At 42.2% G+C, this 25145-nt stretch overlaps 1 protein-coding gene across 1 annotated transcript in view; it reads right to left on the reverse strand.

The window, feature by feature from the left end:
* The window catches only part of SNX29 (sorting nexin 29), a 206519-nt gene that overhangs the window by 158167 nt on the left and 23207 nt on the right, over nt 1-25145 (reverse strand). The window contains exons 10-13 of the mRNA XM_015415493.1: nt 24837-24918; nt 23632-23714; nt 18927-18990; nt 17453-17581 (exon numbers count right to left, since the gene is read on the reverse strand). Coding sequence (XP_015270979.1) covers nt 17453-17581; nt 18927-18990; nt 23632-23714; nt 24837-24918 — 358 coding nt within the window. The remainder of the gene's footprint in view (nt 1-17452; nt 17582-18926; nt 18991-23631; nt 23715-24836; nt 24919-25145) is intronic.

Consider the following 25145-nt stretch of genomic DNA (forward strand, 5'->3'; position numbering starts at 1 on the left):
GTGAAAGAGTATTTAAATGGATTCATGAAATATGGGGAAATTCAGATTCAAATGTATAAATGAATTAATGAATAAATGTAAGCATAGATAAGACTCAAGGTATTTGAAGAAAGAATGTTTGTAATTAATTTGGAAAAACAATAAATAAAAGCTTTTAAAAAAAAGAGGTGTGGCCATATTACTTTAACCTCATCTATAGTTAAATACCATCCTGATATATTGTTTCTTCAAGAAACCCATATTCGAAAAGCAAATTATCCTATATTTAAATCAAATTGGTTTACTATGCAGTCCCAGGCAACAGGCTCCTCCAAATCAAGAGGTGTGGCCATATTATTATCTAAAAATATTCAATTTCAAAAACAAGCCCAATTTATAGATCCAAATGGTCGTTATATTTATGTTAAAGGCAGTATGAATGGTAATATGTATACACTGGCATCAATTTATGCCCCTAATTCAGGCCAAGAACAATTTATAGCTGAATCATTAGTACACTTAAATTTTTTTCAAATAATTTGTGTGATGTATGGAGAATTCAACACCCGGGAAATCAAGATTATACATACTATTCCCCTAGACACGAAATGTATACTAGAATTGATTTTATTTTTGTTTCCAAATCATTGGTAAATCAGATTCAGCAATCAGAAATAGGCCTGAGAACCCTTTCGGACCATGCATGGACCGAATGTATTTTAACTTTTGAAAATGATGAAAAAGGAACTCGTATATGGTCAATAAAAATATTTTTTTAGCCAAATGGCTTGCATGGATATAGAACAGACAATCAAAGAGTATTTTGAATTGAATTCCTCTTGTGGAGTGACGGCTGACATAGTGTGGAATGCAATGAAAGCAGTGATCAGAGGGAAAATTATATCAATCTCTTCAGCTCACAATAGAAAAAGAAACCTGTTAAAACAAGAAATCTTAATTAATATTAAACATTTAGAAAGCAAAAACAAAGCAACAGGTTCTTAAAAAAACTATAGACAGGTACTTCTCGAGAGAAAGAAATTGGAAGCTTTGGAAACAAAACAAATACAAAAAAATCTGTTGTATCTCAAACATAAATATTGGTTTCGTCATCCGAGAACCTTAAAAATGTTAGCTTGGAAACTTAAAAAACAGCAAAATAATAGGAATATTTCTTCAATTATAGATGCTAAGGGTAATACTGTTACTTCAACTAAAGAAATACTTTCTGTTTTTATACAATATTATAAAACACTATATAGTACTGATCATCCAAAAGTAAATGATATTAAAAAAAAATTTAAAGAGAAAGCTATTTTACAAAAATTATCCCATACACATAGAAATTTAATGGAGGAACCAATATCCAGTGAAGAGATTACGGAAGCAATTAAACAACTTAACATTAATAAAGCTCCATGACGAGATGGTTATCCCCCTGAATTTTATAAAAAATTTGTTAAGCAATTAATAGGCCCCTTAAAAGAGACTTGTAATTATATTCTTAATTCTGGTATAATGCCGGAATCATGGACACAAGCAAAAATCATCGAAATTCCCAAAAAAGGAAAGAATAGTACAACTCCTCAGGCATTTAGACCAATATCACTATTAAATAGTGATTATAAGATATTCACAACTATTTTAACTAATCGATTAAATAAAATTATAGGTGATTATATCCATTTAAACCAAATAGGTTTTATTCCCTCTCGAGATATTACGGATAACATTAGGAAAACATTAGGAATTATACAATATAGTAAAAGTTATTTAAAGAATATCAGTTTATTAACCCTTGATGTAGAGAAAGCATTTGATAGGGTAGAACCTAAATTTTTTAAAGAAGTAATCAGAGAAATGGATATTGGTCCAAATTTCCAAAGAATAATACATACTCTTTACGATTCCCCCAAAGCATATATTGCAATTAACAAATCAATATCACCCGATTTTGTACTTACCAGAGGTACACGACAAGGATGTCCTCTGTCCCCTTTTGAATTGATATTGGAAAAATTTGCAAAGATTTCAGGACCTCGAGTTAATCAATTTAAAACTTTAATTTATCCAATCAATGTAAGTAGTGATGTTCAGAGTTATATTGAAACTCATTATTGTTATCAATGGGTTAAATCAAACTGGCCTTATTTAGGCATTAAAATACCTTTGAATTTTAGTGATTTGTTTAAAGTTAATTATGTTGAAACTATCAATGCAACTAAAAATTTATTAGAAAGTTGGAATAGAGACAATTTAACTTGGCTAGAAAAAATAATGTCAAGTCTTTGATTTTTCCCAAACTTTTATATTTTTTTCGAGCTTTGCCACTTCCAATTCAACCTTTATACTTTAAATCATGGCAAACCTTATGGAATAAATTCGTATGGAACTACCGTAGACCCAAAATTAGTTTTAAAAATTTACGAAGACCCAACAAATTAGGAGGAGTAGCCTTACCAGATATAAAAACTTACTAGTTAAAATATTGAAATCTGACCCTCAACTTGAATGGGTAAGATTAGAAGAATTTTATTTGAATTCTAAACAATATTTGACAACAATTTGGGCACACACTTCCGAAAGATTGTATCAGATACCAAATCATCCATTAATGCAGGCATTATTTAAAATATGGAAACAAAAAAGAATATTTTTGGCACCAGATATTTCTTTAGCTTCTACTTATATAGACCATGGTTTCCCCAGCGCAACAACCTAATTCTTTTACATTGTGGGAAAAAGCAAAATTGATTTTAATATATGATTTAATAAGCAGAAAAAAGCTTTTAGATAAAACCAAGCTTGATATTAAAGCCTCTTCATCGCTTCCTTGGTTTGAATATATTCAAATGCAGCATTTGTTTAATACACCTCAATTGAGGCAAACATGCAAGAGGCCATCTACTGAATTTGAAAAACTTATATTAATGTCAGATGGCAACAATAGAGGTTCAATTTCTAAAATATAAAAGATATTGATTGATCCCAATCCATCGAATTTACCTTCATATGTAACATCTTGGAATGCAGATTTGAAAATAGAATCAGACAATTCCTTTTGGGAAGAAGTATGGTCGGCATATGCTTTCATGACTAAATCCATCAATGTACAACAACTAAATTATAAACAGGTGGTATTTGACACCCCTTAAATTACATAGAATGAATAGTAAAGTATCGCCCTATTGTTGGAGACAGTGTGGAAGCATAGGCTCATACATTCATTGCTGGTGGGAGTGTATAATTGTTAAGACATTTTGGCAAAATATTATAGATCAAATTAGATTTTTAACCGGTTATAATATCCCAGTAAAACCTGAAATTGTACTTTTGAATTATTGGAAAGATATTTCAATTTCTCAAAATAGTAAAGAATTATTAATTTTATTATTTTCGGCAGCAAAAACAACAATTGCACAAAACTGGAAGAGTAATTTGCCTTTAACTAAATGGTATTCCAAGATCTGGGAGCACCTTTTAATGAATAAAATTTCGGATAAACTGGCAGCTGCAGATTCACAAGCATTTTACGGAAGATGGTGGTTAATATGGGAGAAAATTGAATATGTTTTAGAACAAGTTAATCCATTGCAGAAATCACAATATTATAGTTTTATTCGTAAAGAATGGATCTTACAAAATATTGGAATGTTGTTAATATCTAGCCCAGTATGTTTGTATATTGTTGACAATTGAATTCTTTATTATTGTACTAATAATTGGTCATGTTGAATGTCAATGTATAGTTATTGTTTATATTGAAATTTTAAAAAAAATTGGGGAAAAAACAAAAAACAAAACAAAAACAGAATCTGGTGCTACCTCAAAAGGCGAAAAAACTAGATCATGAGCCAGAGACAACTTGTGCTAATGCTAATAAGATGCACTGTCAGGGTGTGGCCTAATATGCTAATGAGTTTCTGTTGTTGGGTCTGGCCTATTATGCTAATAAGTTCCTGCTGGGCTTTTTCTACAAAAAGAGTCCTGATTACCGCATTATCAAGGCTCTGAATGGAAAAGGACAATCAAATATAGCAAGTGTGTCAATCAAGAACAAGAGAGGTGGTGGGAGGAACCTAACCTCTGGAACAGTAAGCCCCTGCATTTCCCAGGTCACCCTCGGGATCCTGTGATTGGCTAACAGGGGATTTGGAGGGAAAACTTACCCCAGTAGAATAATAGAGGGAAGAAGAGATAAAAGGCCTTGCCTACAGTGGGAGGTGGTTCACTCCCAGCGAGCAGAGCTGGTGAGGCTGCTGCAGAACAAGGGATCCCTCATCCAAAGGGGGGTGAGTCAGTTTCAGGTAAATATCAAGAGAAGTCTAGGACAGTATAGTCAGATGTGTTAGGATTTCTTATTTTGCTGATTTACCTACCTTTACTGTGCTCATTTTTCCTACACATTACAGCTGTTGTTTAAACTCTTTAATAAAAATGTTTTGTTACTCTGCATGGGTCCTCATGCCTCATTTGATCCTGTATAATGTGAAATCTACTGGAAAGGAGTGTATAACGGCGTAGGGTGAGTGCTCTGGGCCCTCACGAGGAGACACATACCAGAGTGGTGGCAGCCATTAGAGAACCTTTCTAGCCGCTGCCCACAACAATTACAAACATGTCAAGTCAGATTTCAGGTCAGTGCAAGTCAGCTTAATTCAGTCCCTTCCAGAATTCTATAAAACCCTGTGCAGTGAGAAATACACATAGCGTAACTATGAATTTTTAATGTTCTTGAAGTCTTTATTTTATAACTGTTTGCTGCAAATACTATATAAACAAAGCAGCTGAGGTGAATTTTAGAATGCTTCCTTCTTCTCATGGCGTAAAATCAAACAAAAGCTATGGAACTTTCTTCATGGAAAGTATATTTATGTTTTGCTCTGTCTTATTTATATTCATTTTGATGGGTTTTATTATAATCATGTGCAATTCAGTTGCTGCTCCCATAGCAAAGAAACACACGTAAGGAGGCGTTCACAAGGTATGGTGGGAATAAAAAGGATACTATAGCTTTGGGAAAAGTGCAGAAAAGGGCAACTCGAATGATAAAAGGGTTGGAACACTTTCCCTATGAGGAAAGGTTAAAGCGCTTAGGGCTCTTTAGCTTGGAGAAACAACGACTGAGGGGAGACATGATTGAGGTTTATAAGATTATGCATGGGATAGAGCAGGTAGAGAAAGAGGTACTTTTCTCCCTTTCTCACAATACAAGAACTCGTGGGCACTCCATGAAATTGCTGAGCGGTCGGGTTAGAACGGATAAAAGGAAGTACTTCTTCACCCAAAGAGTGATTCACACATGGAATTCACTGCCACAGGAAGTGGTGGTGGCTACAAGCATGGGCGGCTTCAAAAGGGAATTAGATAAGCATATGGAGCAGAGGTCCATCAGTGGCTATTAGCCACAAGGTATAGATAGGGGCTCTGGGGCAAGTGATGCTCTGTCTTATTGGTGCTTGGGGGGGTCAACAGTGGGAGGGCTTCTAATGTCCTGGCCCCACTGGTGGACCTCCTGATGGCACCTGGTATTTTTGGCCACTGTGTGACAGTGTTGGACTGGATGGGCCTTTGGCCTGATCCAACTTTGGCGTCTCTTATGTTCTTATGTAATGTTTTTGGGACGAATAGTTTCGTGCTGTGGTACCAGCATCCATCCGCTTTCAGTTCAAACCCCCCTTCCTCTTCCACCTCCGCTCTGTCATCATCAGAGAAGGCGGAGGCAAACCTGGTCGAATCACCTTCTCAAAGTCTTGCATCATTTGGCGCTGAGCCTGTTCCACCTCTACAATCCGCTCAGCCAGACCGAGCTCTTCCTCCTCTGGGGACTGGCGTCCACTGCGCTCTTTCGTGCGGCCCGTCACCGATGCTCAGGTCGCAGCTTCCAACGTCACCCCATATGGTAGAAAACTAGAATTGCCCAGCAGCCCAACATCGAACCGGCTGTCTCTCTGAGGGCCCGTGGTCGGGACATATGTTTCCTCCGTCGAATCCAAGTTAAACTGGCCCCACAGTAACGGCCCGGGTTGGTACAGCTGACCACCCTGCTGCCTTGGTCCCTTCGGTGTCAAGAAGATGTGGGCTGACGCTGTCTTCGGGACAGTCCCAGTGCTCACGGTCGTCAGAGGAGCAATCAGGGGTGGGGTCACCGGTACCTTGGACTGGGTAGTAGGGGTCTCCCCCCCCCATCGTCATGGGTACGGGTTTGTCCTCTTCCCCACTCATCTCGTTGTGAGAGAGGCAAACAATAAGGACGATGAGGATTCCTAAAGGAATGTCAGGACCCACAGCCAAACAACGGAGCACACACTTCCAAGAAAGGTTTTGCTTTATTGTCAGTACTATGGTTGCAGTAACATGGTCACTGTTAGGAATGAGTAGCCAGGAACAAGCATACAATAATATAGCAGATTCAAGAGGTCCCCCCCCACCTGTGGGTCAATCGCCCCTTTTCCCGCAGGCGGGAAAGAGGCACCGAGCCTACGCTGAACAAACGAAACTAGTCTCACGGTTAATTACAGTGGAGACACTACACAGGCAGGAGTACAAGGTCAGAGATAACGGGAGAAGCGAGAGGAAAGGAATGTGGCACCAACGCGTACACAGGTCAGGCAGGCTAACCCTAGGCCTGTAAACAATATGGCAGCATAGCTGACATTGCGCAACCTGTCAACCAAGACCCTAACTCAAAGGAGAACCTCGGTTCCCTCGGGGCCTGGCTGCAGCAGGGACTCCATCAGCCACTCTAGCCTGCAAATGTGGGGGATGACTTGCCCCAGGCTGGCTGTGTGGGCACAAAGCACATTGGTGGTGTCCTGAAACAGTTTCAGGACGTGCACCATCTGGGACAGGCTCAGCCGGTCATTGAAGCTGATGCTCAGCTCGCCCTTCCCCCGCTGGATGGACACGGAGGACAGGATGACCTGGACCACTGATTTCTGCTCCACCAAATGGGCATTCATGGCATAGGTGGAGTTCCACTGGGTGCTGACATCCTGGAGGAGAACGTGCTCCAGCTGATCCGCCTCACCCTGCCTCTCAGCAGCCACAAAACCCGGAGACTTCTCGAGAAGTGCCTCGCCAAGCACTAGCAGTTCTCCAGCAGGGAAATGATCTCGGTGGTAGCATTGCTCCCCAGCCCCAGGGAATCCTTCACCAGGTTCTATGAAAAAAGCCCACAAGAAAAAAACTCACAGGAAAAAAGCCCACGGTCATAAATGCTCACAGGAAAAAAGCCCACGTGGAAATAAGCCCACATGGGAAAATACCATGTAAAGCACCATAGATATTTATAATGGTGGATAACCATTCATCTCCACTTATGCAAATGAACAGGTATTACCTATATTTGATATTGTTGTTTTAGAATTAAAAAGAGGTACATGTATTTATTAGGAGCTGCGGTGGCTCAAGTGGCTAAGACGCTGAACTGCAGGCTGTGGAAGATCGGTAGTTCAGCAGTTCGAGACCCGGGTGCCGCATGACAGAGTGAGCTCCCGTCTCTAGTTCCAGCTCCTGCCGACCTAGCAGTTCGAAAGCAAGAAATTGCAAGTAGATAAATAGGGACCACTTCGGTGGGAAGGTAACAGCGTTCCGTGCGCCTTGGTGTTTAGTCATGCCGGCCACATGACCACGGAAACGTCTTCGGACAGCGCTGGCTCTTTGGCTTGGAAACGGAGATGAGCACCGCAACCCTAGAGTCGGATTCGACTGGCTTTCGAGCAAGGGAACCTTTACCTTTACCTTTACATGTATTTATTAATAATAATAACAAATTTTAAAACGTATATAGAGGCCCATTTACAACCAATGTATATAAAATATAACAATATCAAGTACTGGCATCTACTATCTAACATTCCTTTATGTGAATCTGCTCCCCTTTTTGCTTATCGTAGAGCGAGGAATTTGAAAGACATGTTGGTTAGAAGTAGTCTTCAATCATCTTTAACATTACAAAGGGGAGTAGATGGTCAAGGTTTGCCAGCTGGCAACTTTCCTTGTGGAAGATGTGAGGTCTGTGAGTTGATGCTACGCACTAATTGCTGTTATGACTTGGATAAAAAGAGAAAGTACTCTATTAGATCGTTCTTTAATTGTAATTCAAAGGGATTAATTTACTGCATAATCTGTCAATGTCAAAAGAAATACATCGGGTGCACATCAAGGCCATTACGGACTAGAATAACAGAACACAGAAGTTGCATCAGACGTGGCAGGAAGAATGCACCCCTGACAGAGCATTTCATGATGGCAGGGCATAATGATAAGGATTTTTCCTCCTTTGCACTCGAGTATGTTCGCCCCAGAAGCCACCAGCAGATGATCCAACAACAGAAAAAAAGAGAACTATTTTGGATACATACTCTTAAGACTGCAACTCCATACGGCCTGAATGAGCATATTGACTGGTGTGCAATATAATCTTGTTAATATAGCATGTATCTCTATATAATCTTTGGACGGCTTTATTATGTTTAAATCTGTACTGTTTCTTTATCCCTTAATGGTATACTCTATGTGAAAGGTGCAATCACATGATCAGTTTAACTAATTATAAAGCTCCAACTTTTTTAAGTTTACCCACACTGCTTTTTACTTATGAATGCTGTGGCAACACAATCAAAGAAGGAAATTTTTGGACCACAAGTAACTAGTTTATTAGTAGTAGTAGTAGTAGTAGTATTATTTATATTTGGGCCTTTGTTTGATATACTGATTTTCATTTTTTCTCCTTAGGTTTATAATCACTGGGCTAGTGATTGCACTTTAAAGGTCTTATGTGCATATTTACCTTGTGCCTGGTGATTTTACTTTTGAAGTAAGTTTACGGTCTATATTTATAGATTAGCTATATAGATTTCAATTTTTTAATTTTTTGTAAAATATGTGTGTTTAATCTTTTATTTTTTACTTTTTACAGCAATTTACTTTATGGTCCTCATTGAATCTATACTTTGTATATATTTCTGATTGTGTTTATGTGAAAATAATTATTAACCATCTTGCCACATATGTATGACCTCTGAGGAAGGCCTATTTGGCCGAAACGCGTAAGGTCAACTTTGTAAGCCCTTGATATTGTTATATTTTATATACATTGGTTGTAAATGGGCCTCTATATATGTTTTAAAATTTGTTATTATTATTAATAATTACATGTACCTCTTTTTATCTTTTATGGAAAGGTTTTAATATTGGCCCTCCTTTTCACAAACCTTTGCTTGGTTTTGGAGTTCATTGTTAGGTTCAGTGTTTTTCCCCCTTGGTTTCTGCTTGTTTTAGAAATAAAACGTCATGTTCACATGCAATAATTTGTGTTGTGATTTTATCAATTATAATCAAATCATAATTTTACTATGTATTAGTAAGTTAGGTAAAGGTAAAGGTTCCCCTTCCTTGAAAGCCAGTCGAATTCGACTCTAGGGATACAGTGCCCATCTCCGTTTCCAAGCCGAAGAGCCAGCGCTGTCCAAAGACATTCCCGTGGTCATGTGGCCAGCATGACTAAACACCAAGGCACACGCAACGCTGTTAACTTCCCACTGAAGTGGTACCTATTTATCTACTTGCAATTTCTTGCTTTCGAACTGCTAGGTTGGTAGGAGCTGGGACCAGAGACAGGAGCTCACTCTGTCATGCAGCACTCGGGTCTCGAACTGCCGAACTACTGACCTTCAGGTCTGCAGTTCAGCGTCTTAACCACTTGAGCCACTACAACCTATTAGTACATTACTAAACAAAAGTGGCCTATATGAGGAGGGATTTAATGCTCTTGAGTGTAAAGGCTTAGAAGGGAAAAAGCAAAAAATCTTATGATTTTAATTTTTTTTACCCTTAAAAAATTTTTTTTAACAAATTACAAAAATACCAAATGTATACATGTACATATACAATATGTACAATTAAAAAAAGTGTTACATTAAAAATTTAAAAACTACAAACCAGCATTTTTCCCATGAGGATTGGGCCGATCGCATAACCCGTGAATATAGCCAGAAATGGAGGCAAGCAAAGGGTGACTATCTCCAGCGTAAGCCTAAAACTAAACCCCAAAAGCCTGCCCTGAAGCTGCAGCAACTCCTAGAAGAGGAGCATCTGCTGTATGAGAAGCACACCTGGACCAAAGAAGGACTGAAGGCGGCTAAAAGAGCCCGTTACGAAGGAGGCTGCAGCCGGGTCTTCACCGCCAACGGTTCCCGGCCTCTGAGTTATGCAGACATTCCCTGGCCCTGCCTGAGAGGGACCGCCAAGGAAATGGCTGCGGTAGCCCTCCATGACACGGATCCCTCAGACAGAGCGGCTTACTGGCGCTTCCTCCGGCGCCAGCAAGCTCTGTGGCATCCAGACAAGTTTGCTCAGTGCTGTGGCACACACTTAGCTGAGCGGGATCGCCGCCAGATCTTGAGACTTGGTCGCCAACAGGCGTTGGGGGGGGGGGGGGAGAGAGAACTCCCAGATCAGAGACTTCAGCAACCCAGACAGAAAGGGGTGGTGGGTGCAGAAAGGGAACTCCCACAGCTAGTGTCAAGGGGACTTTGCCATCCTCCCCCACCCCCGCCTCAGAAAGGGGTTTGAAAGTTGGTTGCCAGCTAGCAAGGGGAGAGAAGGAACTTCCAGGTCAGAGACTTAAGCAACCAAGTAAAAAAGGGAGGGGGGTGCAGAAAGGGAAAACCCATGACCAGTGCTAAGGGCAATCAGCAATTTCCCCCAGAAAGTGTTTAATAGTTGGTTGCCAGCTAGCCAGGGGCGAGAGGCTGTCCCCTTTTGGGATGACCAGAGAAGTCAGGCCCCACAGCCAACAGGCAGAGAAAAGAGCTAATTGCAGAACCCAAAGAAGGAGTGGGGTAACTCTGCTGTTTGATTTGCCAAGGAAACAGGCAACCCCTAAGTTAAAACAAAAATGTGTTGTGGAAGCAAAACAATTCAACAACTGTTCCCTCTAAGCTGGGTTAGTGTGAGCTAGTTCACAGTTTTTTAGCTGTCTTAGCTCCTGCTTCATATCTCTCAGCTCCTGGAGCGAGTCTGGAGCAGAGGCACAGAGGGTGCCGGGGAGCAATCTCATCGATGGCTTTGGAGAGTTGGCTATGCCAGTCCTCCACAAGCTCATCTAACGAGCCGCCAGGGAGCATTGGCTCCCGCAGAGCCCTCTGGAGCTGCAAGGGGTCCATTAGGCTCCATGGGTGAGCCAAAATACGTTCACCACCAAAACAGGGTCAGGGAGGGATATTCAGATGGGCCTTCAGGGCTAGGTGGTCCGAACATGGTACAGCCGAAGTTGTAATCCAGTCCACTGTTACCCCAGCCGCGAAGATCAAATTGAGTGTGTGTCCAGCCTGATGAGTGGGGGTCGTTGCAAGTTGGGAGAGTCCCAGCGCCGCCATGGACGACACCAGGTCCGCTGCCGGCATGGAGGTCGCATCATCGGCATGGACATTGAAGTCACCCAAGACAATAAGCCTAGGGTGCTCCAGCGCCCAGCCTGCTACGGCCTCCAGCAGGGACGGTAGGCCACTGGCTGGAGCATTAGGAGGTCGGCACACCAGCCAAATAGCCACACTCTCCCCGGCTTCCCACACCAGGCCAACACACTCAATGCCCGTGATCTCCAGCAGCGGGAGCACCCTGAAGGAGTAAGCCTCCCAAATGAACATCGCCATTCCGCCCCCCCCGCCCCTTAGTCAGAGATTGGTGAAGGACCGAGACCGGGGGGGGGGGAGGCGGGGGGGGGGGGGGAGAGATTTGGGAGAGAGCAACAATCTCCCCGTCCCACACCCAGGTCTCGGTCACGCAAGCCAGGTCTAGCCTCTGCTCCTACAGGAAGTCCCGAAGGACCATGATCTTATTATTTACAGAACTGGCATTGCACAGCGCCAATGTCAGAGAGGGGTTATCCATCCTAGCCCCACCGCTGGCCACCTTTGGGATGGGTCGTCGGCTGGAAGGACACCGAGCCAACTTATTTCTCAGTGCCCTTCCCTTAGCTCTTGGCCTCGACCCGCCGCTATACTTTCCCCGCCCCATGAGCACCAGGATCTGTTGAGGAGACATTACCGTACCAGCTGCCTTCGCCAAGCCTCAGACTGCCAGTAACAGTAGAATGCACCCTGAGTATAATCAAGTGGAAGTGCACTGTTTCCAGTGCTGGAATATCAATCAATTTCACTTCCCGTCTTCCCAAAATCAGTCCTAACCAGCTTTCCCTCTAAGCTGAGTCAGTGTGAGCTAGCTCACCGTTTTTTAGCCTCCGGCTCACCCGTTTTTGTCTCGACTAAGAAAGGACGGCTCCGGAGCAAACTGATCTATGCAACAGCCAAAGTGCTTGCTCGCAACTTTAATGCCAGCAGCTCACAAAGTAGAATTTTTTGCTTACAAGACTCCACACCTTAGAGGGAACATGGTCCTAACAGTTGCTACGCAAAACAATCTAATTCCAAATTGTGGGTAGTCAATCAGCCTAACCTACACTAATACAATATTATCCTAAACTAAGCAACAGCTAACAATGCTCCCCGATTAATAAGACGTAAAATCACAGCCCCTCCCACAAATTTCTTCGTCATGAATTAAACTATAACATCCAGTCCCGGGACAGTGGCCCTCCACTTCGAGCCTCCCACCAGATACCAATGCCATGTTCTTGGGGCTTCTCCAATTCCCCATCAGCAGGTACCAATGTGAAGATCCCAGGGTTTCTCCCCAATGTAGCCCGCCTGATGTTCCTAGGGCTCTTCCGGCTCCGTGCTGCAGAGGGCGAAGCACACCACCCTCTCCAGTGATCAGAACGGCCGCTGTTACACTCATCCACTGAGGGCACTCCGCTCTCTGGTCTCCTCTCACACACCGCCCCGCCAAACTCAGATCGCAAATCAGGCGTGGGAAACGACAGGCATAGAAAACTACACACTCTCCAGGGCCCTCTGATCTTACATCTCCTGGCAGCTGCTCCTCATGCACTAAGGATAGATTGGGCATTATGTTTGTTTACTGGCCTCCTAATTCTCCAGTGGGCACCTTCTCTAAATTGGCAGAGGTCGTCTTGGATGTAGTGCTGCAGACACCGAGACTCATTGTTGAATATTCATGCTGAAGACACTTCACTGGGGCCAGCCCAGGATTTTACAGCTTCTTGGTCTGCCTTGGGTCTCTCCCAAATCACACCAGGCTCAGCACATGAAAGGTCAATGTGGCTCCAACACCCTGCAGAATAGGGGGTCAGATTAAAATGATCTGTCCACAGAGGCTCATGAATACTACTGGATCCCAGAATGCTATAGGGGATTTTAGGATTCCATGCTCTGTTGAGGCTGCAGTAGCAGCATGGAATTTGAAGCTCCTTGAAGCTACCAACAAGGTCACCCCTCAACCACCTCTGTTATCCTTGGGATGAAGCCTAGCCTCCTGGTTTACCACAGAACTGGGTGATCTGAAAAGGGCTGAGAGACATCTAGAATGGCACTGGCAGAGAACTTGTATTGAATGTGACAGAGCATGTTTTGGAACTCACTGTAAGGGCTATTAAGCAGTGGTGATGGCAGCTAAGAAATGTTACTTCTCAGCTACTATTAACATCAATTAGTTCACAACTAGCCCAATTGTTTAAGGTAACTGTATGAGCCTTCATTGTATCAGGACCAGACAATTAGTTGTGATATTTTCGCAGGTTTTTTTGCTGAATCCATCATCATCACCATTATTATTGTTGTTATTATTATTATTAGTTATTTATTAAATTTATACCCACCCTCTCCGCAAACAGAATCTGCTCTGTTTTGTTGGAGGAGGAGGAAGAGGCCTGCAAAAGACCACTCCATTACATGAGGATTGCCCATCACTGGTTTCTTGCAAAGATTCCCCAAGGGTCTTAAAAAACTGTCTTTGGGTAAAGAAGAAGAAGGAGGAGGAGGAGGTATTTTTCTCCTGAAATTTGCATTCAAATACAAACATGATGGACTGTATTACTACATCCCCAGGAGGAGGAGGAGGAGGAGGAGGAGGAGGAGGACAAAAATGACTTTGGTATAAAGGGTGTTCCATTATTATTTCTCTCATAAGAAGACTTTTTCTACAATAACCATGGGAGAAAATATTGTGTTGAACATACATTAGCTAGGCTCAAGACTGAAAAAACTGGAGCAGGCTGCTAGGGAGCATGAAAGTAGAATTCCAGGAAGTTAACAGGTTCAGGAAAAAGATGCAATTCATATGCTTGCCATGCCATGCAGAAGGCTCTACTTTATCACTGCCATTGACAAGTAAAGGATCTTGGGTAAGAATGATGGCTCAGTGGTAGAACATCTGCTTTGCATGCAGAATGTCCCAGATTCAATCCCCTGGGCACCTCCAGTTTTGTTTTGGTTTTTTAAGGTAGTATGTGATGTGAAAAGTCTGAGGCCTGAGGCCCTGAAAAGCCACTGCCACTCAGTAAACAATACTGACCTTAACAGTCCAAGGGTCTGACTCTGGATAAGGCGGTTTCATGTCTTAATGGTTAATAGGGATGGCAAAACTATGAACAGGGCTGGTTCTTGGTCTAAGTCAAAACTGGAGAACATAAGCTTTCCCTTGTGTTCTTGCATGTCTAACTTTGTGCTAAAAACCTCTTGCAAGTATCTTTTTACACAGTACTTGCTCTTTCTTACCAGAAGTGCAAACACTTACAAAATCACAACTCCTCTCCCATGAATAGAGAAATTGTGACTTCTTGTGATTTTGTTCACAGAATGGAAGAAGTGACCGTGCATAAAGTGGCTCTTGCAACATTTGACTGCTCGTGCAAACAGATTACTCGTGCAAGCAGTTATTTGTGGAGGATACCAACACCGCAAGAACGTTGACAGCTGCTCTAAGCAGTTTTTTTAGCATAAAGAAAAAGCTGTACTTGAGTATGAGAATGTAAACATGTGTTTTCCCTAAAGTCCCTGGTACTTTAGGGAAAACACAAGAAAGCACCCAGTGCTGAGTCAAACATCTCATTGCAATCGACTTTGATTTAAATGAGATTCAACGTAAGGGCCTACTCCATTTATATACTGTAACAGCCAATACTGAGCACAGCACACTTAGGTTTAAACAGTGTGCATCACATGACTGGAGACAATATAATCTAACACTTGAGCGCCTCTTTGTTATTTGAGGTTTTGCTGCAAATCCTTAGATAAATTTGCTGCTGCACTTAGGCTGACAGATGACTTGTTTATATAAACACTGAATGATATTGCCAGGGATGGGCACAAACAGGAAAAACACAATTCTTGGCAGTTCGTGGCCGAACCATGAAACAAACCAGGAGGTTTGTTCGCGAACCAGTTCATGGCTGGTGGCCCCACAAACCCCACTGAAAGGGACTGCACTCACTTTAAATGGAGTTTGCAGAAACCAGGGGAAAAAGCTGAGTGAGGTTGCTCCCCGCCACTCAGCTGTTTTTGTAGAGAACTTGAGTATTTCAAAATCAAACATTCAAGTTACAACAGTAAATAGCAGAAGAGAGATATAATAGCAACTGTCAGAAGAATAAGGCAGATGTTTACAGGAACACTGGCTTAACAAACCTATTAAGTTACTTACTGATCACAAGCCCACACGCCTGAACAGTATGAAGTGCACTATTAGGATTCAGAGTTTTAAATTAGGAAAGAGGACCTGAGACATTCACGAACAAAAAACAACATCTTGGACAAGGTGTGCTGTTCCCAAGGAAGATGAAACACAGGTCCTAAAGTCCAATGAGCTAAGATGACAACAAGGCTGCTTTTCCTATACTTCATTTCCCAGCAATCAACGCAGGTAATTACTTCTGCAACCTACATTTCCTTTCTGGAGCCACAGCCATAACATCCAGCTAGAGGGGGCCAATTAATGGACAAATATTCTCCATGAATTAGGGGTGTTCTGGGTTAGGTAAAGGTAAAGGTTCCCTTGCTCGAAAGCCAGTCGAGTCCGACTCTAGGGTTGCGGTGCTCATCTCCGTTTCAAAGCCGAAGAGCCAGCGCTGTCCGAAGACGTTTCCGTGGTCATGTGGTCGGCATGACTAAATGCTGAGGTGCACGGAACGCTGTTGCCTTCCCACTGAAGTGGTCCCTATTTAGCTACTTGCAATTTCTTGCTTTCGAACTGCTAGGTTGGCAAGAGCTGGAACTAGAGACGGGAGCTCACTCCGTCATGCAGCAACTCGGGTCTTGAACTGCTGAACTACTGACCTTCCACAGCCTGCAGTTCAGCGTAGAAAAGCACACATTTTTTTATGGTACTGCTTTTTTCCATTTAACACGCACATGAGCAGCATGGATGCCATAACTGAAAAAATGCTAAAGGGCAAGTACTGGCAGATCTAACCAGCTGCAAGAGGTGTCAGAAGACGCAATAATGAGACAATCTAAGCTAGCATTCTATATGCCAAGACTGACAAAGCCATATTGCCTGTGAGATGGTTAGGATATGTCCTAGGCCATCCTCAACATGGGAAGAAGACTCCCCAGAGAAAGAGAATCCCCACTCCACCCCAGTCCCTATTATACCCAGAGCCAGTGTTCCCTCTAAGCTGAGTTAGTGTGAGCTAGCTCACAGATTTTTAACCTCTGGCTCACACCTTTTTGTCTTTGCTCAGGAAGGATGGCTCCAGAGCAAACTAATTTATGCAGTAGCCAAATCGCTCGCTCACAACTTTAATGGCAGTAGCTCACAAAGTGGAATTTTTGCTCAGAAGGCTTCACAGCTTAGAGGGAACATTACCCAGAGCTCAAAGTACATCAGGATCTCCAGAGGGAGGCTCCATTCCTCCTATGCAACAACAGGAGCCTGTGAGAATGGTGGATCGGGGACCCCTTACATGGACTCCTCTGTCTCCAGAACGCTTACAGGCTCCCCCAACAATTCAACAGCAAAGACGGGGTGGACCCAAGACAAAGCCTGGAACAGGTAGAGGAGGACATGCCTAGCAGCTCAAGGTATCCTCAAAGCCAGTAGGGCACTGCATTGGTAGTCTTAGCTGCATCAGGGATCCTACTAAAACCCCTTAGCTGGGATCCAAACTCTGCTGATTCAACACACCATAAACCACCTCATGCACTAGCCTGGAAAGCTCCCTGCTAAAGGAGTTCCAGCTATTTAAGTCCTTTTCCTGCCTCTTTCATCTGACTTGTGCTCCTGCACCTTTGTGACCTTTGATTATAATTACTTTTCTGAGCCTAGAAATCTTTTAATTCTTCCCTTTCTCCAAAATACACCTCTTTTATTAGAAGAGAATAGCAGACCTATCACTGTTTTAGCTACAACATTTTATGCATCTGTCGATAGATCTTTGCAGCCATTGAAATGGGGTCTAGCTTTTTACATGTTTTAATAATCTGCTGCGAACTAATAAATTAAGGAGCAGTTTGAGGTAAAGAAAGGGAGAGATTCAGCTCTTGCCTGCTTCAGCTGCCCTGCCTATGTACCCACATTGGTCAGGTGAAACAAAGGGTCACCTCCCTACCTTGCCAAGGCCTGGGTCTTTGCTGCATAGCGCTCTTCCTGTTCTGAAACCACCTTCTTCAGGTTGTCTATTTCCTGACGTAACCCTGCAGAATGTTCCATTTCTCCGTCAAGTAGGTTCCGCAGAGATCTGAGAAAAGGGGTGCAGCGTTATTGATGATGCTGAATGCTGTGCATACACCACATTAGTCAATAACCAAATTTCCAGTTAAATGACAATGTATAGAGTCTCTATAAATTACAGCTACGTGTAATAATCCAGAACTAGGCATGTGAGGCTTCTGATGCCCAATTAAAATTTTTCACAGCCCTTCAATCAGTTATGAGTACCTGCATATAACAGTGGAACAAAGTTTGAGTCCAGTGGCACCTTTAAGACCAACAAAATTTTATTCTGGGTATAAGCTTTTGTGTCCATGCACACTTCTTCAAATACACTGAAACAGGAGTCACCAACCATTACATATAGGTAGAGGATGTTGCCATTTACCTATATGTAATGGTTGGTGACTTCTGTTTCAGTGTCTCTCAAAGCTTATACCCAGAGTAAAACTTTGATGATCTTAAATTTTGTTCTGCTGCATCACACCAACACAGCTACCCACCTGCTATCCGCATGTAACAGTGGGTAGTGACTCCCTTCCTCCATCCTCAAAATACCTGAAATTTCCTATAGCATACTTATTAAGCCAAGACACATAATTGCAAGGAATTTGATGACCTTCCACTATTTAGCAGTTGCTGTAATGGCTGTGCAGCTCAATTTTTGATTGTCTGAAAGCTGATTCAACTACTGCACCTATCTATAGGAAGGTAAAGGCCCGTTCATTGCCCCATCGACATGGACGTAACTGCATGCCTAGAAGAACGGCTTCATAGGTGTACACGATACCAATGCTGCTGACCAGAGGTGCTATTTCTTAGCAAAAGAAGGGAGAACCTGTCAAGGACCAAAGCATAATTTTTCTGGGCCTGGTACAAATTTTTAATTTCTCCCCACAGTAACTTTGTCCCATTTACAATCTCAGGAGTGATGGGGGGGGAATCTGCTTTTGTTATGAATTGACATAAATTATAGTCATGGGCTCTCAATCTGGGCTGGGCCCACAAGGACCTTGGACCCAGTGAAGTGTACAGGAATAATTTTGTAAAGGTGCACAAATCCATTTAAGCACTGAAGGGAGAACCCCCATCATTGCCACATCTACAGCAACAAAACCCCATGTTTAGGGGAATCTGCTTATAGAAGTATACCATACCATTCCAGCAACAGAAACTTGCAGATTCCATGAAGTTAACTTCATTATCTTTGAGGCAAGTTTGTTGCATTTCAACCAAACATTCATGGAGTTCCAAACAAATCTGAATGGGTTTACCAAACATGGGATGTGTCCTCTCCAAGAAGGATACTGCCTTCTTGTAATGGATCATAACAGAGGAACATGAAGTTGTCTGTGGCATTACTATTTTCTTACCTGCTCTGCTCTTCGAGTTCATGCTTTCGGGTCATCATGGCCACAATGACTTGCCGAAGCTCAGCTAAGGAAAACAACGGGGATGAATCTATTATTCTTATCAGTTGATGGACCTCTATGCCCAACTCAGAAAAGTTCTTAAATTCACACTTAGGAAGTGGGGGGAGAGCATATGAACCACCACCATGACCTTCAATACACAACAAAGTCCCCAAACGCTTTCGGAAATTAGGCACAATTGAGATTAAAGGATTTCCTCTATGTATCTTGATGCTATTGAGTGTAATTTTTCCCCCCACCACACTCAGCAGGCAACCAGGCTGCTGCAGAAAACAGACTAGCTGAATTCACTATTAGAATATTTTATTTCAAATACCAGGCATTTGACATATTTTAGTACCATACAAATGGGGGAAAGTGTGCTCGGAAATAAACACACCTTCAAACATGTCTTGGCACTCTGTGGGGTGTTATTAATTTAAACACTCACCATGGAAAGTCAAAGATTAAGTAAATTTTGTTTGCAACCATTTCTTGAGAGAGAGTCAGAAAGTGAAATAAGCTGTTTCTCAGAGACCTTGCATTTCAGGACCTACTGTCAGACAGCTTTTGAAAATTGTCATGGGTCAGCCAGGGCTCAGCAATATTAAGGACTCCTCAGGAGAAGAGGAGCCCGATGTAGCCAGCTCTGAGCAGAAGCTGGCAAGCAGGAAGATGAGCTGTAGGCTTATGAGGATTCACAGCCAAAAGCTGGTGCAGAGCCACCAACAACCGACAGCCCTGATTCAACAGGTGAAACTCAGTTGGTCATTTCCACCCCTCCAGTATCACCCATACCCTTAGAGCACCACAGACAGAGGCTAAGAACAGAGCTACATGAGAGATAACAATGTGCACGCCTCCTGGCCTGACACCAGCTGCTTGCTGATAGCAAAGATGAGTACTTGCAGGATTACTCCCAAGTAGCTGGCTGCAAACATGACCCGTAAGCATTTGACTATAAAAACCAGCCAATGGAGGGTGTTAGGCATGGACACAACGCATACAATAGATGCTCGCCACCAACTAATTTTCTGGAACATTGACCTTTGGACCGAACAACTCTGCCTTGCCTGACTTCCAGCACCTGATACTCTGAGCTTGCTAACCAGTACAAACATATTAGAAAGGTGCAAGCTCAGAAAGTCAATTATCTGTACAGATTATTCTTCCTTTCCTTCTAGTCCTGAAAAGTATAACGCAATAGACACATGACTCATAATATACAGTCTATGGGCAGCAACCCACCCAGTCCAGGGAGTTCCTGACAACTTCTCAAAAGAACTGCAAGAGCCTGAGGAAATTCCTGCTCCACCATCACATTTACTAAATTGTCAATTGTTTTGAATGCCTCGACAGAAAGGCATTACACATCAACATGTTAAAATGCATAAATAATACCATTAACATTGATATTCAGGATATTACATTGGGGGGTTTTATTATTCATGACAGATCATGAAAATAAAGCTCAAGCTAGGCTTGTTTACCTTCTTATCTAAACTCATTCGGTGTTCCTTGTTTTGGACATTTCCAGAATTGCCTTATTCTGTAGTGGGAAATAAAAGCTTTGTGGCTGGGGAGAAACACTGTGGAACTTGCTGAACGGGTTGGGCAAAACTGTGGCAAACTATACATATTGGTTCAACAGGGCATTCTTCACTGTGGCACTGAGTCTGCGGAACTCCCTGCATGTATCTGCCAGCCAGTCAGCCATAGACCATTACAAGTTGAGAAGCCATGTAATACAATGATAAATAAAACTGTAAAACTAGAATATAAATGGCTGATGTTCAGTCCCCTTTGGGGGCCAACAGAGGAGAACCCAGGAAGCCAGTCAAAGTTGCCAAGTGAGGCAGCTGTGGACTTGTGGAGCAGCATACATTCAAGCCTTCATGCTTACCAGTATATAACACTGCATCAATGTATTTTAAAAGTATATGAAAAAGTTACACATTCTTCTCACTAAACATTCCAAAGCAATCCACCACGAAACACACACACATACACATACAAAACACTCAACCTTTTAATATACATTGTTCAAATAATGGAAATTACCCCCCCAAAAAGCTGAACCTATTACTAGTTTAAATTAAAAAATACTGGCTCCACCCATAAACAAATGCAACATTAGAATTATTAAGTACGGATTCTTAAAGTAATACCCCCATTTTCAATATTTGTTCCTATTCCCATTAAAACAACATACTGGGACCATTTATTTCCTTAAAACTGGAGAATCAGGAAGCGGTGTCAAAACAATACAAACGAATGCATGGAAAGACAGGAAAAACATTTTCACTACATAGCAACAAAATAGGTTAGTAACTAGAAAGTGGAAGACCCCCCCCCCAGGTTGTTGGGGGGGGGGTGTTAATCACACAAATATAACCTAACACGATGACCAGCATTACACACTTTAGTACACATTTGGGAAATGAACAAGCACCACACAGCCAAGCAGGAGAGTGGTCTGCTGTGTGCATCAAGCACTGTAGACCAAGCCATCACAGGAAGGACTGAACACAGGCAAGCACAGCTCTGTACCTGGGTCTAACTCAGCCCACACACCCATTGCCAGCACTGACGCCATCCAAGGAGGGCCATAATGCAGCTGGTCACCTCTCTCTCTCCGTATCTGAAGTCTTAAACTCAGCAGAGAACTCCTTCCTCAGGAGAACATCTGCACTGAGCTAGTCTATCATCATTATGAGCTGTTTTAGGAGCCATTTCAGCTGAAAAGCAGGGTATAAAAAAAGACACAGACTACCACCATTAGCCTTCACAAAATTCCTAACAATGCCCAATTTAAAAGGGAGAGAAGAGAACTGTGGAAACTACAGGGTTAGAGGTGGAAAGTGTTCTATCCACCCTGAGCCACAGATGGTGGTACAGACATCCCTTGACAGTTCTTTACTAGCCAGCTGTGACCAGGTAAGTACCAGAAGGAACCAGTTAAATCCACTCTGAATTCCCAGTAGCACACTTTCTTTACAGGGAATTCTAAATAAAGGATATGCTAGTGAGTAGTTCCCACACCTAGCTTCACGCAACACTCTCCTCCAAAGCAAATCATTAGCATTAGTTTTATCATTGACAACGTCAATGTTTATGTTTAAATCAACTCTCACCATAGCTGGAAATGAGGTTAAATATCAACCACTGAAATACAGAACATTTAAGTTTTAAAATAACTGACTAGCAAAACACACACAGACAGTGAATGCAAGAACAATTCCTCCCCCTACTGGCAACCAACATGTTTGCACCCTATATCTGTACTTTAGAAAGTGTTCTTATAATTAGCAATGGGCAACCTTCCCTCCTTCAAACTGTAACAAGCAGCATCCCCACATACCCAGAAGAAAACCTTGCTTTAAAAATGAGAATTCTTAATGGGAGAGCAAATGTTTAAGGAGGAGAGGGATTCTTGGCCCTGCTGCTCAGGAATTCTGATGGAACACTGGCTAATTCAACTGGATGGGGCGGGATATAAATCCCAAAATAAATAAAATAAATAAAAAATAAATTTGCCGTTTTTATTTATACCATTTTTTTTTGTTATAATGACTTGCCATTTTATTGGTGTTTTTATTTAGAGATGTTATTACTCGCATTTAATCCTAGCTGTGTTGGGTGAAAGTAGTAACCAGTTATAACCAGTGTTCCCTCTAAGCTGAGTTAGTGTGAGCTAGATCACAGTTTTTTAGCCTCCGGCTCACACATTTTTGCCTTGGCTTAGGAAGGAGGGCTCCGGAGCAAACTAATTTATGCAGTGGCCAAATCTCTTGCTCACAACTGTAATGCCAGTAGCTCACAAAGTAGAATTTTTGCTCACAAGACTCCTCAGCTTAGAGGGAACATTGGTTGTAACCAATTGCACCCAACGGTGGTTCACTCTACATCAATTTTAGCACATGTGCTGCCAAAGTTTCAAAATGTAATTGTTATAGTATTTTAACTCAGTCTCACTGTACTGTACTTTATTGTATGTATGTATATATTCTGCCATGAAAGACTGCTGGGAACCCAAGGCCACTCATACCCTCTCAACTAAACCTACCTCAAAGGGTTGTTGTGAGGATAAAATGGAGAGGAGAACAATGTACACCACTACAGATCTCCGCCATTGGGGGAGAAGGGATGGGTATAAAGAAAATATATAATTAAAATATTTTGTAATCAATCTGCACTCGCGCTCAACCACTGGCCACAATAAAGACTTGTAAAATTATGAACAAAACAGAGATTTTCACTCCGGCAGGGTTCTTTTTGTAGCGGGTACTCATTTGCATATTAAGCGACATACCCCTAATGTAGCCAATCCTCCAAGAGCTTACAGTAGCTCCTGTAAGAAGAGCTCTGTAAGCTCTTGGAGGATTGGCTACATTAGGGGGTGTGTGGCCTAATATGCAGAGGAGTTCCTGCTACAAAAAGAGCCCATTGGTGGCTCTCATTCTCCCTCATGATCCTGGAACTTCCCCAGTTCCTCCTTCTCGATCCTTTAAGTGGAGATGCCAGGGACTGAGCCTGGGGCCTCCTGCATACAAATCAGGGGCTCTGCCACTGAGTCACAAGTACCTTTCCCATTCATTCACATACATTACGCCTGAAAAACTTTAAAAACATGTTTTCTTCCAACTCTAGTTCAGTAGTTACTCACCAACTGTCATGAATTCCGGCACACTGGCTGATGGCAACAGCTCACTTAAAGGGTTCTCTTGGGCATGAGGGCTAACTGCTCCCCTGTTTTATTTAGTTAAAAATAAAGCAAACACTATTGGCAGAAGAACAGAGAATACTGGATCTTCAAAACACAGAGCACAGTCCACTTGGTGGGCCTCATGAAGGCAGAAAGGCAGAATATAAATTTTATAAAATAAACAGGTACAGTGGTTAGAGTATCAGACTATGATTTGGGAGACCCAGGTTTGGATACCCAGTCTGCCATGGAGCCTTGTGGGGTAACCTGCTGGCAAGGTCCACTAAATGTGAAACCTTGGCCCTTTTAAGCTGGCCTTCAGAGACGTGCATGCATGAGGACGACAACCCAACTGGTGCTATTCATAGCATACATCCCCCTCTTGCAGTGTAGACTTCCTAATTTACCCACTGTAGTACATGCTTCATGCAATAGCCAAATCTATCATATTTCATACCATACAGACCAAATTACCAATTCAAGGTACCATTTTTAGTATTAGCTCCAGGACCTTCATTTCAAGTACCTGCACTTTTCTCAAAGACCAAAAGGTTAAGAACTGGTGCATACCTGAGCCCGCTTTGGGGAGGACGTGTTATAAATCCAAAAAATAAATAAATAAATAAACTTTACCCTCAATTTAACTTTTTCATGCTTGAAAACTATATGCAGGAAGAAAAAACTCCAAGAAAGAATGCAGGGTCTTGGAGTAATAAATATCAGACTGAATGCCTACAGCAGATTTCTTTCTCATCACACTTTTTAGCTGCCCCAGGCTTATGAAAATCCCTTTTATGTAACTTAGCAGACCAGAAAGTAAGTGATTTCAGACAATTTCAGGCTTGCTGACCTTCTGCACAGAGGTCAGCTTGAAGAACTCTTATCTCTCATTTATCTTCCCTATCTTAAAATTTAGCAGAGATTATCTTCTAACAGTCCCATCCTCCACCTTACCAGTGAGTGCCTTTTCAATGGTGGCCCATAAATTATAGAAATAATTGCCTGCAAGGTCCATGGAATACTGACACCTTGGCCCTTTTAAGATGGCCTTCAGAGACCTGCTTATTTTCTAACTCAGAAACAAGATTTCTTCCTACAAAACACATTTAACAGTTTGAACTGTTTTTTTTTGAAGTAGTAAAATAATAGTCTAATTGTCTGTATACCTGTAGTGCAGTTCAGTGTTCCTTTGATCCAATTCGACAGCAAAATCAATACTTTCAGGCCCATCACCGTTTTCCAGGTTATCTAAAATTGTACACAGATATTTAGAAGAAATTATAGCATAAACACAGCTCCAGCTCATGCCATGTCTTTCTGGGCCCCACTCCACATTACATTTTGTACTCAACCTCATTAACATTCACACCAACCAGTATGAGGAAGTCCCTTTGGGATGATTCCTAATCTTGAGGAATGCTTTGATACATTAAATTAAATATTGTAATCAAAGAGACCAGCTATGGGGGGGGAGA

This window comes from Gekko japonicus, unplaced genomic scaffold (genome assembly GCF_001447785.1).
Source record: "Gekko japonicus isolate JY-2015 unplaced genomic scaffold, Gekko_japonicus_V1.1 scaffold1631, whole genome shotgun sequence".
NCBI classification, from domain to species: domain Eukaryota; kingdom Metazoa; phylum Chordata; class Lepidosauria; order Squamata; family Gekkonidae; genus Gekko; species Gekko japonicus.